At 51.9% G+C, this 15,227-nt stretch overlaps 1 protein-coding gene across 1 annotated transcript; it reads left to right on the forward strand.

Moving 5' to 3' along the window:
• Nucleotides 1–4,937: 4,937 nt before the first annotated feature.
• LOC135287512 (olfactory receptor 14A16-like) lies at nucleotides 4,938–15,009 on the forward strand (the record flags this gene model as incomplete). Its single annotated transcript, XM_064400806.1, has 3 exons — nucleotides 4,938–5,675; nucleotides 11,120–11,257; nucleotides 14,953–15,009. Coding segments are annotated over 3 exons (933 nt in total), but the record flags the coding sequence as incomplete, so codon positions are not given.
• Nucleotides 15,010–15,227: the final 218 nt, after the last annotated feature.

Consider the following 15,227-nt stretch of genomic DNA (forward strand, 5'->3'; position numbering starts at 1 on the left):
AGAGTGAATAGGTCAGTGAATAGGAAGTTGAGTCTCAGATGGGAGGGATGAGGAGATTCCTTCATCTTGTGGCTGGAATCCTCTTGTAAAGCTATGGAGAAGGATGTAATTGATATGTCAGACTCACTTTTTCCCTACAACACTTTGAAAAGTATACGGTTCAGCAAAGGCTTCTGGGGCAGCAACTCTCTGGTCAGAGAGAAACACACCTTTCCCAGGCATTGTTTTGGGAAAGCCTGTGAGAAAATTAGAAAAAAGAATGAGAAACAATTCTTATCTTAACTTGCTGCACTTGGTATTTTGAACATGTGGAGTGTGTTATGGAGATTTGTTTACCAAAGGGTGGTTTCTTAATTAGCCAATGGTGATGGTGTTTGAATTGGAGGAACAATTAGGTCCACCTGTACCAAACTAGGGTATAAAAGTATGGATTTCTGAATAACAATTAGTAATCAGCTTTTTGTGAATCATGGAGTCAATGTCTACTATTACCCAGCCTGTGGTCCTTGTCATGACAGGCATCCATGCTGAAGTAAGCAAATGTTGAAGTAGCTGTGATTCCATGTGAAGTTTGAATAGAGAAAGACAAGAGAGGTGAGACCATGTGCCCTCAGGAAGAGAAGAACACCTCTGTTCCCAGAGATGAAGATGATTTCAGAAATGGATGAAGAGAACATTTGCTCTTAAACAGCTCATCTTTAATACCCCATAAGCTGACATAAACACGACTGTGGGAAAGACTGTGAAAAAATGGGAGGGACTTCAAAACTGCATATTTTGCTGGGTGGCTACTATTCGTGGAAATGAAGAGCCACAAGAGAACTGTTTTCTTCTGGACAAGTCTCCACAACATCAGCAAGAGGAACTTTTCTCCCTAAGTGAACTGAAGAAAGATTATTCTAGAGATAGTAAACTGGATGAAAATTTTAGGGTTTGTCTTCCTACATTGTCAGGTTGTATGGAGAGGAGAAGTGTTCTGAAAGTTTTGTTCTGATTCTTATTATTCTTTCTTTTAGTTACTGTTAATAAACTTCTCTTCACACTCTTTTAAAGTTCTGAGCTTACTTGGCCTTTCTCCTAATCCTAGCTCACAGCAGGAAAGTATAAGTATGTTTTAGTGAGTGCACTGGTAATTAGCCAACACCGAACCCACCACACTAATTGATGCATTCGCCAAGAAATCTCAGATTGGTGAAGCAAAACTGCTACAGAATCCTTGTGATGAACTGCATGAGAGCAGGGGGAAATCAAGGCACAGACATGGTTTGTCAGGACTTGCTTGATCCTAATGAGCCCTGTGGTGCATTTGGAGCTGAGGCCTTGAACCTCAGGGCCTGAGAGGAGATTGCACAAACATTCATAGGAGTCAAAGTCAGAAGAAAACCCCAAAGAGTCTCAAAGCATGAATGGGCCCAGCTGAAGTCCATCCCCAACACAGGCTCCTCATGGACTCCTTGGAGGAGAGAATTGGAGGCCAGGATTGCACAAAAACCTCTGAGAGACTCAGTGTGGAAAGGAAGTCCCAAAGTACCCTAAAAAACCTTAAGTATCTCAAAGTATTAATGAGCTCCACTGAGTGTGAGTACAAAGCTCTCAAGGGACTCGTTAAAGCAGATAATTGGGGCCATGATTGCACAAACCTCTCCCAGAGTCTGTATCAAAAGGGAAACACCAAGTACCTTAAAATAACTGAAGTACCTTGAAGCATTAATGAGTTCCACTGAGTGTTGTTACTGACAAAGCCTCTCCAGGGACTAATTACAGCAGATAATTGGAGGCCATGATTCCACAAACCTCTCAGAAAGTCAAGGCAAAAGCCAAACCCAAAGTCCTCTGAAAAACCTGCATTCCCTGGGAGCATTCAGGAGCCCCCAGGGCCATTTCTGAGCAAGGCTCCCCAGGGACTCCTTCCAGCAGATCCTTGAGGCCACTGGGATGTGGGCTAGGGGGGGATGCTGAGGGCAGGACAAGGGGCTGACAGTGCCCAGTCTGGCTGGGGCTGTGCCAGGAGGCCCCAGGGCCTCAGGACAAGATGTCTCCTCCCAGCCCTTGCTGGCACAGACCCTGCTGTGCCCCAGGCCACCAAGACTTGGCTTCTCTCTGTCCCCACCTGGCATCAGTGCCTCCAGTTCTCTGCTCTGCCTGGGGCCTGGGGACATTTTCTCAGTCGTGTCCCTCAGTGGGACCCATTAAAAGTCCAAGAAACTTTGGAGTTGGATTCTGACTTGGAGTTCTGGAGAGGTTTCTTCAGCTGCCTCTCAGAGACTGATGTTCAGGGCCTGAGCACAAAGCCCCAGAGTGTCATTAAAGTCCTGGTGCTGTGTCTGTGCTGCTGAGCTGGGCTGGGCTCCTGGCACAGAGGCAGCTCCTGGTAAGCAAGAAGAGCTTCAAAAGCACATTTCCCTTGATGAGCAGCTCTTCTGCCAGCCCAGCAGGGCTGGGGCACTGCCTGCAGCCACCCCAGGCACAGCCCAGAGGCACAGAGGAGTTAAACTCTGCCTGGGCTAGGAGCACAGAGCAGAGCTCACTCAGGGCTCACTAGAGCAGAATTCATCCCAGGTTTCAAACAGTCATTCCCTGGCTGTGGGAAGAGAAGCTGCAGTTCCTGCAGGGATCTCCCGGAGCTGGCACATCCCACAGCTTTTAGGAGCTTTCAGGAGCACTCTCAGAGCTGCTCCAGGGCAGGGATGTGGCCCCAGGGCAGGGCTGGCTTTCCCTGCTGCCCCAGCCGAGGCACAGCCCAGGGCAGCTCCTGTTGCCAGGCTCTGCTGCAGGGCTGAGCAGCCGCGGGTGCAGCCAGGGGTGCCCAGGGCTGTCCTGCAGAGCAGGCTCCTGCAGCCCAGGGCGCTGTGCTGGGGCAGGGACTCTGCTGCCTGCCAGGGACAGCTCTCAGCCGGCCCGGGGAGCTGCTCCCAGCACTGGGGAGAAGCTGTGGGGGGAAGGAGCCACCCTGAGCAGGGCAGGTGCTGCCGCTGAGAGGGGCTGGGTGGGGCAGGGCTGCTCCCAGCTCCAGAGCAGCCTGGGCACAGCTCCGGAGGACACTGCCCAAAGAAGGTAAGCCTGGCATTGCTGGAAAGGTCAGGAGCTTTCCTTTTCCTGCTTTGAGAAGGATGGGAAAGTTGGGGTGATGACAAAGTATTTTTTAATTTTGATACATTTTCATGTATTCATAGCGCTGTAAATTACTATTATATAGTTATAAAACTATAATCCTTACATAACTCTATTAAACTCTTTATTAACTCTATTAAATGACTATTATATACTTCTTTAACTATAATCCTTAATTAACTCTAGTACTTTTCCTAACCTTTCTCCTAGAATAATAGAACAATAGAATAAAAAAAAAAAAAAAGAATAGAATAAAAGAACAATAAGCTGACTGTATAAATACATTCCTGATACTGTATAGTCTTATTATCAGGAAGAGGCCTACAAAAAGAACATTTTTTGATGAGAATGTGAGTAGTCATAACAAAAATTGATGGCAAAGAAGCCCTTGAACCAACTCCTATGAGTTGAGCAACTGTGTGTAACTGGGGAAACAGAATCTCCTATTGGATGTTCCTGTTAAATATCCTAATTAATCCACCTTAATGAATTGTTGAAATCAGTTGTACCCAATTCCCACTTGGACACCTGGAAGCTTCCAAGGAAATGTCTGGTTTTTACTTTACAGTTCTAACACCTTTGCAAGAGTTTTTTTCTCTTTTTATTAGAAGACAACAGGGGAATGACACAAGCAGAGCAGGAATTGTAATCCCAGAATCACAAAACATTCTGAGTTGAAAGGGACACACAGGATCACCAAAGGAATGTTTGAACATTTACAGAGACTCCAGAACTGTAACTTTGGATGGTCAGTCTCTCTGCTGGGAGCCTCCCAAAGGGCCCTCAGCCACTCCTCAGCCCTGGACAGCAGCAGCATCACCTCTGCAGGGCCCAGCAGGGCTCTCCTGAGCAGCCCTTGCCCACCTGCACACAGAGCCTGCCCCAGCCAGGGCCCTGCACACAGGCAGGTTTCTGTAGGGCCGGGGCCAGGGCACACAGGGTGGGATGGGCTCTGTGAGCGCTGGCAGGGACAAGGCTCCTCTCAGGAGGGAATGTCCAGGCCCAGGGAGATGCTCAGGCAAGGAGAGGGCGCTGAAGAGAGCAGTGCTGGGGCAGGAAGGCACTGTTGGTGTGTGGGAGGTGCCGGGCACAGCTGGGCACGGGAACACTGTCCTGAGTGCCCAGCTGTCTCTGCCCTGCCCTCTCAGGCACAGCACCACAGCATCTTCTCTTGTTTCTGCCCTGCCCTGATATTGTCACTGTTATCTGCTGCTCTCAGGGAGGTTCTGGCATTTGCAGCAGCTGAGTCAGGCACTGCCCTTGGCATTCCTGCCAGGCAGGGCTGTCCATGAGAATGGGGTGTCTGAGCTTCCCTGGGACCTGTGGGGCTGTGGGGAGAACAGTCCATGGGAAAGGGGAATGAGCTGAGCCCCATCCCTGAGATCCCATCATGGGCACAGCTGGAGATCTCCTTGCTGTGCCCTTCCAAGTTCTGAGCTGCCCTTCTGGGTGTCCCCACGCACAGGCCTGGCTGCTCCTGGCATACTCAGGCAGCACAGCTGGAGCTCAGGCAGGGACCTGGGGGGAGGTTTTGCCAGAGCAGGAACAAGGCTGGGTGAGTCCCAGTGGGACAGGCTAAAGGGGATGGCCCAGATTTGGATCAAAGAAGCCTCTCCTGACTTGTCACTGAACTTTATCCATGCACAGATCCCTATGGCCAGCCCCAGCAAATGTCCAACAGCACCTCCATCAGCCACTTCCTCCTGCTGGCACTGGCAGACACGCGGCAGCTGCAGCTCCTGCACTTCTGCCTCTTGCTGGGCATCTCCCTGGCTGCCCTCCTGGGCAACGGCCTCATCATCAGCGCTGTAGCCTGCGGCCACCACCTGCACACGCCCATGTTCTTCTTCCTGCTCAACCTGGCCCTCAGCGACCTGGGCTCCATCTGCACCACTGTCCCCAAAGCCATGCACAATTCCCTCTGGGACACCAGGAACATCTCCTACACAGGATGTGCTGCTCAGGTTTTTCTTACTGTATTTTTCATCTCAGCAGAGTTTTCCCTCCTGACCATCATGTGCTACGACCGCTACGTGTCCATCTGCAAACCCCTGCACTACGGGACCCTCCTGGGCAGCAGAGCTTGTGCCCACATGGCAGCAGCTGCCTGGGCCAGTGCCTTTCTCATTGCTCTCATGCACACAGCAAATACATTTTCCCTGCCCCTATGCCATGACAATGCCCTGGGCCAGTACTTCTGTGAAATCCCAGCAATTCTCAAGCTCTCCTGCTCCAAATCCTACCTCAGGGAAATAGGGCTACTTGTAGTTACTAGCAGTTTATCGTTTGGTTGTTTTGTGTTCATTATTTTCTCCTATGTGCAGATCTTCAGGGCTGTGCTGAGGATCCCCTCTGAGCAGGGACGGCACAAAGCCTTTTCCACCTGCCTCCCTCACCTGGCCGTGCTCTCCCTGTTCCTCAGCACTGGCATATTTGCCTACCTGAAGCCCCCCTCCATGTCCTCCCCATCCCTGGATCTGGCCCTGTCAGTTCTGTACTCAGTGGTGCCTCCAGCCCTGAACCCTCTCATCTACAGCCTGAGGAACCAGGAGTTGAAGGCTACAGTGAGAAGACTGATGACTGGATGCTTTCAAAAACATTAAAGTGGTTGCCAATTTCTGCAAATTACTTGTAATAAAAGTCCCCTTTGATAATTCTTGTTGGCGTGGTTGTAGGGTTTTTTTCCGCTTTTTTTTAAATACTATTGTACACAATAAAAAGCCTTTTTTGTGCCATTTCTCATTTTGTTTCTCTCCACCTTCCCTGTGGCCACAGACTCTGTCAATGACGAGCTGCGTTCTTGGAGGCTTTAAAGGAAATAAAAGATGTCTCATCAGAATATTCTGCAGAGATGCCCTTTTATTGCCTTCTCTGGAGCTGCAGCAGCAATGTCTGTGTGCAGAGCTGGGGCAGATCAGTGCTGGCACAGCAGCTGTGCCCAGCAGCAGCAGCAGCACTTGGTGTTGCCAGTGCTGCTGCCGTGGCCCTGCCCCGCTGCCCTGGTGGCCCTGGTGTTGCTGCAGGGCCTGAGTGCTCTCGGGGCCGGGCACAGTCCTAGGGGTGGCAGTGCCGGGGCTGCAGCAGGGACAGGCCATGGGCACTGCTGGGGCAGCGCTGACGCCTCAGGCCAGGCCCTGGGGGCTGCAGGCTCCTTGCCCAGGCTCTCTCAAGAACACGGCCAGGCCAATGCTCAGCACAGAAAAGCCCCAGGGTGAGCAGCCCCAGGCTGGCCGTGGGCAGGCTGGGGGCAAACAGCATGGCTGGGGCTCTGCAAGGGCCCTGGGGGAGACGGGAAGGAGCAGCAGAGCAGGGGCTGATCCATCCCCAGTGCGCTGCACAGCCCAGGGCAGCGTCCCAGAGCATCCTCATGGAGCTGCCAACAACATCCCCCCTCTGCAGCCCTGGCCTCTCCCCCAGCTCACACAGGTGCCGCATCCTTGCAGGCACAGCCACGGCAGCACTGGCTCAGGAGCCCCTGTTTGCATTGCACAGAGCAGGCGGGAGCACCCCCATGCTGCTGCTGTGGGGACATGAACCTGAGGGAGCACAAATGGCATCAGCCCCTGGGGCCAGCAAGGGCTGGGGGACACCAGGGAAACCACTCAGCTCTGTCCTGGCCTCTGCAGTCAGCCAGAAAGTTTGTTCCCATCAGCTGGGAGTTTCCTGTCCCACTGCAGACGCTGTTGCTCAGAGCCAGGGCTGCCTGGCAGCCACCCCCAAACTGCCACAAGCATTTCCTCTGCTTCATCTTTGATTTTTTTTTCTCTTCCTGCTGCAGATTTCTTCCTATTTCCCACCCCTGTTCCCTGTCCTGCAAACAGCCCATCCATGTTTGCCCTTTCCCCTCTGGCCCCACTCCCCATTGCAGTTCCTGACTTGGAACCATGGGAACGTCCCTTGGGGAGCAGGATCATCCTCCAAGTGCTGCAGGAATTGTCTCCAAGCTCCTGCAGTGCCTGGTGCTGCTCCCTTGCCAGAGGCACCCCAGGCCAGGGGGGCACATCTGGGCTGCTGTGTCTGCCTGTGGGGCTCCCTGTTCTGGGCAATGAGGAGGAGCTGCAGAGGCTCTGCAGGACTGACAGGATGGGCTTTGGGGCTGGCAGGAGAAGCTGAGGGACCTGGGCTGCTGGAACTTGTGCAGAGGAGGCCCAGGGCTCATCCTGCAACTGCTCCAAGGGTGGTTTCAGAGAATCCCAGAATCAGCAAGGCTGCAAAAGACCTTGGAGATCATCAAGTCCAGCCTGTGCACTGACACCGCCTTGTCACCCCTGATCCTCCTCTTCTCCAGGATAAACAGCTCCAGCTCCCTCAGCTGCTCCTCACAGGACTTGTGCTCCAAGCCCCTCACTAGCCTTCTTGCCCCTCTCTGGACATGCTCCAGCCCCTCCATGTCCTTCCTAAATTGAGGGGCCCAGAACTGGACACAGCACTCGAGGTGCTGCCCAGCCAGTGCTGAGCACAGGGGAAGAATCACTGCCCTTCTCCTGCTGGCCACACCATTCCTGATCCAGGCCAGGAGCCATTGGCCTTCTTGGCCACCTGGGCACACTGCTGCCTCATGTCCAGCCTGCTGTCCATCAGTCCCTGCAGGTCCCTTTCTGCCTGGCTGCTGTCCAGCCACTCTGTCCCCAAGCCTGTAGTGCTGCAGGGGTTGTTGTGGGTAAAGTGCAGGACCCAGCACTTGGACTTGTTAAACCTCACCTTGTTGGATTTGGGCCCTGGATCCAGTCTGTCCAGGGTCCTGTTCAGAGCCCTCCTACCCTCCAGCAGATCCACACTTGCACCCAGCTTTGTGTCACCACAGTTCCACGAGGCCGTAGTGTCTCCCAACAGTCTCCATGAGGCCTCCCAGTCTCACAATGTCCCCTTGGTTCCATGGAACCCCTTGGTGTCACAAAGTCCCTTGCATCCTTGGGCCCCACCGTGTCACAATGGTGCCGTGGTGCCCCAAGGCCCTGCAGTGTCCCAGTGGATCCTTGGTTCCATGAGGTCTGGCAGTGCAGCAATGCTCCCCTCGGTTCCCACAGTCTTTTATGCCTCCCACTGTCAGACAATAGAGTTACACCTGGTAGATGAAGAAGAGTGGGAATGAGTACCTACTCAAGGAGGTAATAATAAAAATTTTTCCTGACCCCCACTCCCAAGCCAGGTGCCACTTCAGAACAGGTATGAGCCCCTGGATCTGATGAGTCAGCCAGATGATTTAGAAGAAAATTATCTGCCCAGTGAGCCTCCCAGTTATGATTCACCTGTGAGGATAACCACCTCTAACATCAAAAAGGAAAAAATGGTAGTGATGGTGGTTACTCCCTCCTGATGGGAGCAGAGGGCCCCATGTGTCGACCAGACCCACCTGACAGAGACGTCAGCTGCCTCCCTGGGGCCCGGGTACAGGATATCACTGAGAGACTGCCTGGGCTGATTCAGCCCTCTGATTATTACCCACTGCTGATACTCTAGGCTGGCAGTGATGAGACTGAAAAGAGGAGTGTCAGGACAATTAAAAGGGACTTTAGGGCACTGGGAGAAGTGGTTGATAGGACAAGGATACAGGTAGTCTTTTCCTCAGTCCCTCTGGTGGCTGAGAAAAATGGTGAAAAGAATAGGAGATCTCACATTATCAACAAGTGGTTCAAGGGTTGGTGTCATCAGGAGAATTTTGGATCCTCTGATCACGGGGCAACTTCTACAGTACCTGGCCTGCTGGAACCACATGGGCTCCATCTCTCTGTTAAGGGCAGAAGGTTTTTAGCTTGTGAACTGGCAGAACTTGTTGAGAGGGCTTTAAACTAAGTCTGAAGGGGGAAGGGGATGCAGCTGGGCTGTCTGGAAGCAGGCCCAAGGGTGGCAAGCCTGAGTTAGGGGTGAAATCAGCAGCCCAGCTGAGGTGCATGGATACCAGTGCACGCACCATGGGTAACAAACAGGAAGAGCTGGAGGTCATGGTCCAACAGCAGAGCTGTGATGGAATTGCCATCACAGAAACGTGGTGGGATGATTCACATGGCTGGAGCGCTGCACTGGGTGGCTACAAGCTCTTCAGGAGAGTCAGGAAAGGGAGAAGAGGTGGAGGGGTAGCCCTTTATATTAGGGAGGGCTTTGATGCTATGGATGTTGAAAGTAATGATGAAGTTGAATGCCATGTGTGAGAATTAGGGGGAAGGCCAACAAGGCTGACATCCTACTGGGAGTCTGTTATTGTCCACCCAAGCAGTAAGAAGAGCTTGACAACTCATTCTATAAGCAGCTAGAGGATGTTTCTGGATCATCAGCCCTTGTTCTTGTTCGTGATTTCAACTTGCCAGACATTTGCTGGGAACTTAATACAGAAGAAAAAAGGCAGTCCAGGAAAATTTTTAGAGTGTGTGGAGGACAACATTTTGTCACAGCTGGTGGGTGGCCCACCAGGGGAGGTAATGCGTTAGATCTTGTTGTTTGCAAATAGAGATGGGCTGGAGGGAGATGTGGTGGTTGGAGGCTACTTGGGGCAGAGTGATCACGAGATTATAAAATTCTTGATATTTGGTGAAGTCAGGAGGAACATTAATAAGACTTTTATACTAGACTTTCAGAGAGCAGACTTTGACCTATTTAGGAGGCTTATTCAAAGAGTTCCTTGGCAAGCAGTCCTTAAATGCAAGGGGGTTCAGGAAAAGTGGATGTGCTTCAAAACAGAGATCTTGAGGTCACAAGAACAGACTGTCCCTGTGTGCTGAAAGATGAGGTGACGAGGCAAGCGCCCAGCTAGAGGGGGAGGGAGGTTTTAGAGGACATTAAGAATAAAAAAGGATGAATCATCTTTGGAGGGAGGATCAGGTCTCTCAGGAAATATATAAGAGGGCTTCTAGAGCATATAGGAAAAAAATCAGGGAGGCCAAACTCATTTTGAAATTAAAATGTCAACTTGTGAAAAGAATAATAAAAAAATGTTTTACGTATATATTAATGGTAGAAGGAAGGGTAAGACCAACCTCTGTTCTATAGTGGATGAGGGAGAGAACTTAGTAACTGCAGATGCGGAGAAGGCAGAAGTGCTTAACACCTTCTTTGACTCAATCTTTGGTGGGAAGACGGCTTGTCCCCAGGACAACTGTCCTCTTGGGTTGGTTGATGGTATCAGGGAGGAGAATGGTGCCCCCATTATCCAAGAGGAGGCAGTCAGAGAACTTCTGAGCTGCTTGGATGTTCATAAATCCATGGGACCAGATGGGATCCATCCCAGGGTGATGAGGGAGCTGGCAGATGAGCTTGCCAAGCTGCTCTCCATCATTTACCAGCAGTCCTGGCTCACTGGGGAGGTTCCAGATGACTGGAAGCTGCCCAATGTGACACCCATTCACAACAAGGCTGGGAAGGAGGATCCTGGTAATTACAGGCCAGTCAGCCTGACCTCAGTACCCACTAAGGAAATGGAACAGTTTATACTGAGTGTCATCACCCAGCACTTACAGCATGGCCAGGGTATCAGAGCCAGCCAGCAGGGGTTCAGGAGGGGTAGGTCGTGTTTGACCAATCTGGCCTCCTTTTATCATGAGGTGACCCTCTTGAGGGATGCAGGACAGCCTGTGGATGTGTCTGTTTGGACTCCAGCAAGGCCTTTGGCACTGTCTCCCACAGCACACTCCTGGAAAAGCTGCAGCCCAGGGCTGGGACAGGAGCACTCTGTGCTGGGTTCAGAACTGGCTGCATGGCCGGCCCAGAGAGTGCTGGTGAGCGCTGCTGCATCCAGCTGGCAGCCAGGCACCAGTGCTGTCCCTCAGGGCTCTGTGCTGGGGCCAGCTCTGTTCAATATTTTTACGGATAACATGGATGAGGGGATTGAGTCTTTCATTAGTAAACCTGCAGATGACACCAAGTTGGGGGCATGTGTCCATCTGCTGGAAGGTAGGAGGGCTCTGCAGAGAGACCTGGAATGGCTGGAGGGATGGAAGAGTCCAATAAGATGTAGTTTAATAAGTCCAAGTGCTGAGTCCTGCACTTTGGCCACAATAACCCCCTGCAATGCCAGAGGCTGTCAATGGTGTGGCTGGACAGTGCCCAGGCAGAAAGGGACCTGGGGGTACTGCTCGATGGCCGGCTGAACATGAGCCAGCAGTGTGCCCTGGTGGCCAAGAAGGCCAATGGCTCCTGGCCTGGATCAGGAGTGGTGTGGCCAGCAGGAGCAGGGAGGTCATTCTTCCCCTGTACTTGGCACTGGTGTACTTGGCATTCTTCCCCTTTACTGGCACCGTACCTCGAGTGCTGTGTCCAGTTCTGGGTCCCTCAGGTTAGGCAGGACATGGAGGGGCTGGAGTGCGTCCAGAGAAGGGCAACAGGCTGGGGAGGGGTCAGGAACACAAATCCTGTGAGGAGTGACTGAGGGACCCGGGGAAGAGAAGACTCAGAGGTGACCTGATCACTCTCTACAACTTCCTGAAAGGTGGTTGTAGTCACATGGGGGTTGGTCTCTTTCTCCAGGCAACAACTGACAGAACCAAAGGACACAGTCTTAAGTTGTGCCAAGGACCAGCTGAGCTTATCCTATATAGGTTGGATATTAGGAAAAAGCTTTTTATATAAAGGGTAATAAAGTATAGGATTGGTTTGCCCAGGGAGGTGGTAGAGTCCCCATGCCTGGATGTGTTTAAAAAAAGACAGGACTGGGCACTCGGTGCCAGTGTCTAGTTGAAGTGCTAGGGCTGGGTTGGACTCGATGATCCTGAAGGTCTCTTCCAGCCCAGTAATTCTGACATTCTTTGACTTGATGATCCCAATGGGTCCCTCCCAGCTCAGGCCCTTCTGCAATTCTCACCCTTTGGCTCAGCCTTTTTGTCCTCTCGAGATGCTGGCAGAGCTGTTGGGGACAGGGCAGGAGTGGGGCAGCCCCAGCGTTCCCCTGTCTGTGACACCCCAGCAGTGACAGCCCCAGCGTTCCCCTGTGTGTGACACCCCAGCGGTGACAGCCCCAGCGTTCCCCTGGCTGTGACACCCCAGCAGTGACAGCCCCAGCATTCCCCTGTGTGTGACACCCCAGCGCTGACAGCCCCAGCGTTCCCCTGTGTGTGACACCCCAGCAGTGACAGCCCCAGCGTTCCCCTGTGTGTGGCATCCCAGCGGTGACAGCCCCAGCGTTCCCCTGTGTGTGACACCCCAGCGGTGACAGCCCCAGCGTTCCCCTGTGTGTGACACCCCAGCAGTGACAGCCCCAGCGTTCCCCTGTGTGTGACACCCCAGCGGTGACAGCCCCAGCGTTCCCCTGTCTGTGACACCCCAGCGGTGACAGCCCCAGTGTTCCCCTGTCTGTGACACCCCAACAGTGACAGCCCCAGCGTTCCCCTGTGTGTGACACCCCAGCGGTGACAGCCCCAGCACTCCCCTGTGTGTGACACCCCAGCGGTGACAGCCCCAGCATTCCCTCCCTGCAGACGCTCCAAGGGAAGCATCCAGAGCCGCGTCCAGTCCATGGAACTGAGCGGCCACTGCCCAGCCCGGCCTGGGCTGATGTGGATTCCTCTGCACAGCTCGGGGAGGGTCCCCCTGGCCACCTGCACAGTGCCACAGACATGTGTCAGACACAGTTACAGAGCTCTGCCCAGCACTGACATGGGAGTTAATTAAAAAAAACCTGAAAAAACACCCCCCCCCCCGCAACACACAAAGAGAAGAAAAGAAAAGAAAGAAAAGGAAAAGAAAAGGAAAAGAAAAGGAAAAGAAAAGAAAAGAAAAGAAAAGAAAAGAAAAGAAAAGAAAAGAAAAGAAAAGAAAAGAAAAGAAAAGAAAAGAAAAGAAAAGAAAAGAAAAGAAAAGAAAAGAAAAGAAAAGAAAAGAAAAGAAAAGAAAAGAAAAGAAAAGAAAAGAAAAGAAAAGCCATACCAAAAAACCACTCTACCACCCAAACAAAAAAAAAAACAAAACAACACAAAAACCCAAAAAAGAAAGAAATCCAAAACAAAACAAAACCAAAACCCCAGTAAGAACAAACAACCTAAAAAAACCCCAAAGAAGAAACCACACCAAATCTAACCAAACAAAAAAAAAAAAGAAGAAAAAAAAAGAGTACTTTTCCAAGTAGAGGTCTTCCATCCTTCAGCAGTCGCACCTGCCCACACACAAGACCTGGGGCTGCAAAAAAATGAGGATTCCTTTGAAGACATTTGCAGGAAAAGCAGGTTTAGGACAGGGTCTCAGCAGAACTGTTCTCAGCTGAGCCCCTTTGGCAGCTGCAGGGCCATTGCAAATGCAGAGCCTCAGCCCACAGGGCAGAAAACGGCTCTGAGTTCCCCTCCCCTGACACTAAACCCTGTTCCCAGGCTGCTTCACACACAGGATTCTTCTGCAGGACTGCGCAAAGCTGAGAGTGGGCTCTGGCTTCTCCATGGTGCGTGTCCTAAAGCTGCCTGGGAGAAGAAATTTCGGGTCAGCTCGGCTGGCACAATCCCTCCTGGCACAGGGCACAGCGCCGGGAAGGGCTTTGCGTGCCAAGGCTTTGCTGCAGCCAAGGAAAGCTCCTGGCTCAGGGTCACCTTTGCTGCTCAGCCCGAGCCCCGAGTGCCCCAGCAGCAGCAGCAGCAGCAGCAGAGAATGGCAGCATTGCCACGGGCTGGCACAGGAGGGGAGATTTCCCCCTGGAGAGAGGCTCCTGTTCCAGTTTTTGTATTCAGGCAGCTGCAGATTGTGAAATACAAAGCTGTGTTTCGTCTCAGGTACATACAGGCAATGTGTGTATTTGTGATTGTGATATGTGTGGAAACCCACCATGGGACAAATATAAAGATGAATTCTAATAAATAACTGAGGAAGTAAAGCATGGAAGAAGACTTTTGAACCTTTCCTTTGTTTGCAATTAACCTTTATAAGTCTTCAGTTGATTTAGGAGCCTTTGAATTAAAGCTTTAAGGATGTTGCTGTTTGACAGGAACTTTCTGCTTGTAGCTAAGCCTTAAACAGTTTTGCAATAATAACCTTTTGAAGTATAATTTTAGAATATCGCTTTTTGTAAGGAACTTTGAAACGATAGCTTTAGAATACATAAAAAGGAAACGTGTATCTCAACACCTTAACAAGACAGTGAAAAGCAGCTTGAGAAAGGAAGGTGAACATCAGCTCACGGATTGATAGTTTCGACCAAGGGAAGCTGGACATCACTGTTAGGAGATTTATAGTCCTTGCAATTAAAAGGTGGACCCGCATCTGGAATCTGGACCTCACCAGCTGGGAGACTTCTTTCGGAAGCCAGACCCCACCGTCTGGGGATACTCCTTTCTGGGATGCATCCTGAGAAAAACTGAATCACAATAGTGTATAGAATTGTCATGTAAAAATTGGGAATCGAAACTGCTGAGAAAGTTTATGAGTACCCTTGTAAATATCTGTAAGCCCCAACTATCGGTGTGCAGTTGGAGGGAGAATTTTCCCCTACTGTAGCCAGCGCTGTATTGCTCATACTTTACCATATTAATTAATAAATTGATTGCTGCTTGAGTTTTGGCCTCATCAAGCTTCTCATTTATAACATCCCCATTCCCGATCGTGTCCCCATTCCCATTCACTGTCCCCATTCCCAGTCCCGGTTCCCATTCCTTGTCCCCATTCCCGATCCTGTCCCCATTCCTCGTCCCTGTCCCCATTCCCATTCCCATTCCCATTCCCATTCCCATTCCCATTCCCATTCCCATTCCCATTCCCTGTCCCTATTCCCACACCCTGTTCCGATTCCCTCTCCCCATTCTCGATCCTGTCCCCATTCCCAGTCCCCATTCCCATTCCCATTCCCTGTCCCCATTCCCATTCCCATTCCCATTCCCATTCCCATTCCCATTCCCATTCCCGGTCCCCGCCATTGCTCCGCCCCCCCCGCCCCAGGCCTCACGTGACCGAGGAAACCCCGCGCTGCTCCCGCCCACCAATCCCAGCGCGTGATCGCTCCTGTATTTGCATAACCACGCCCTCTGTGCTGGCCCCGCCCCCCACCGGCTGCAGCCGCCTCCGGGCGCTGTTTGCTCCCAGTTCGCTCCCAGCGCTCCCAGTAAGAGCGGGGCTGGCCGGGACAGCGCTCCCAGTTCCTGCCCGCTGCTCTCTCCATCGCTCCCAGTAAGAGCGGGGCTGGCCGGGACAGCGCTCCCAGTTCCTGCCCGCTG

The sequence above is a fragment of the Passer domesticus genome, chromosome 30 (genome assembly GCF_036417665.1).
Source record: "Passer domesticus isolate bPasDom1 chromosome 30, bPasDom1.hap1, whole genome shotgun sequence".
NCBI lineage: Eukaryota > Metazoa > Chordata > Aves > Passeriformes > Passeridae > Passer > Passer domesticus.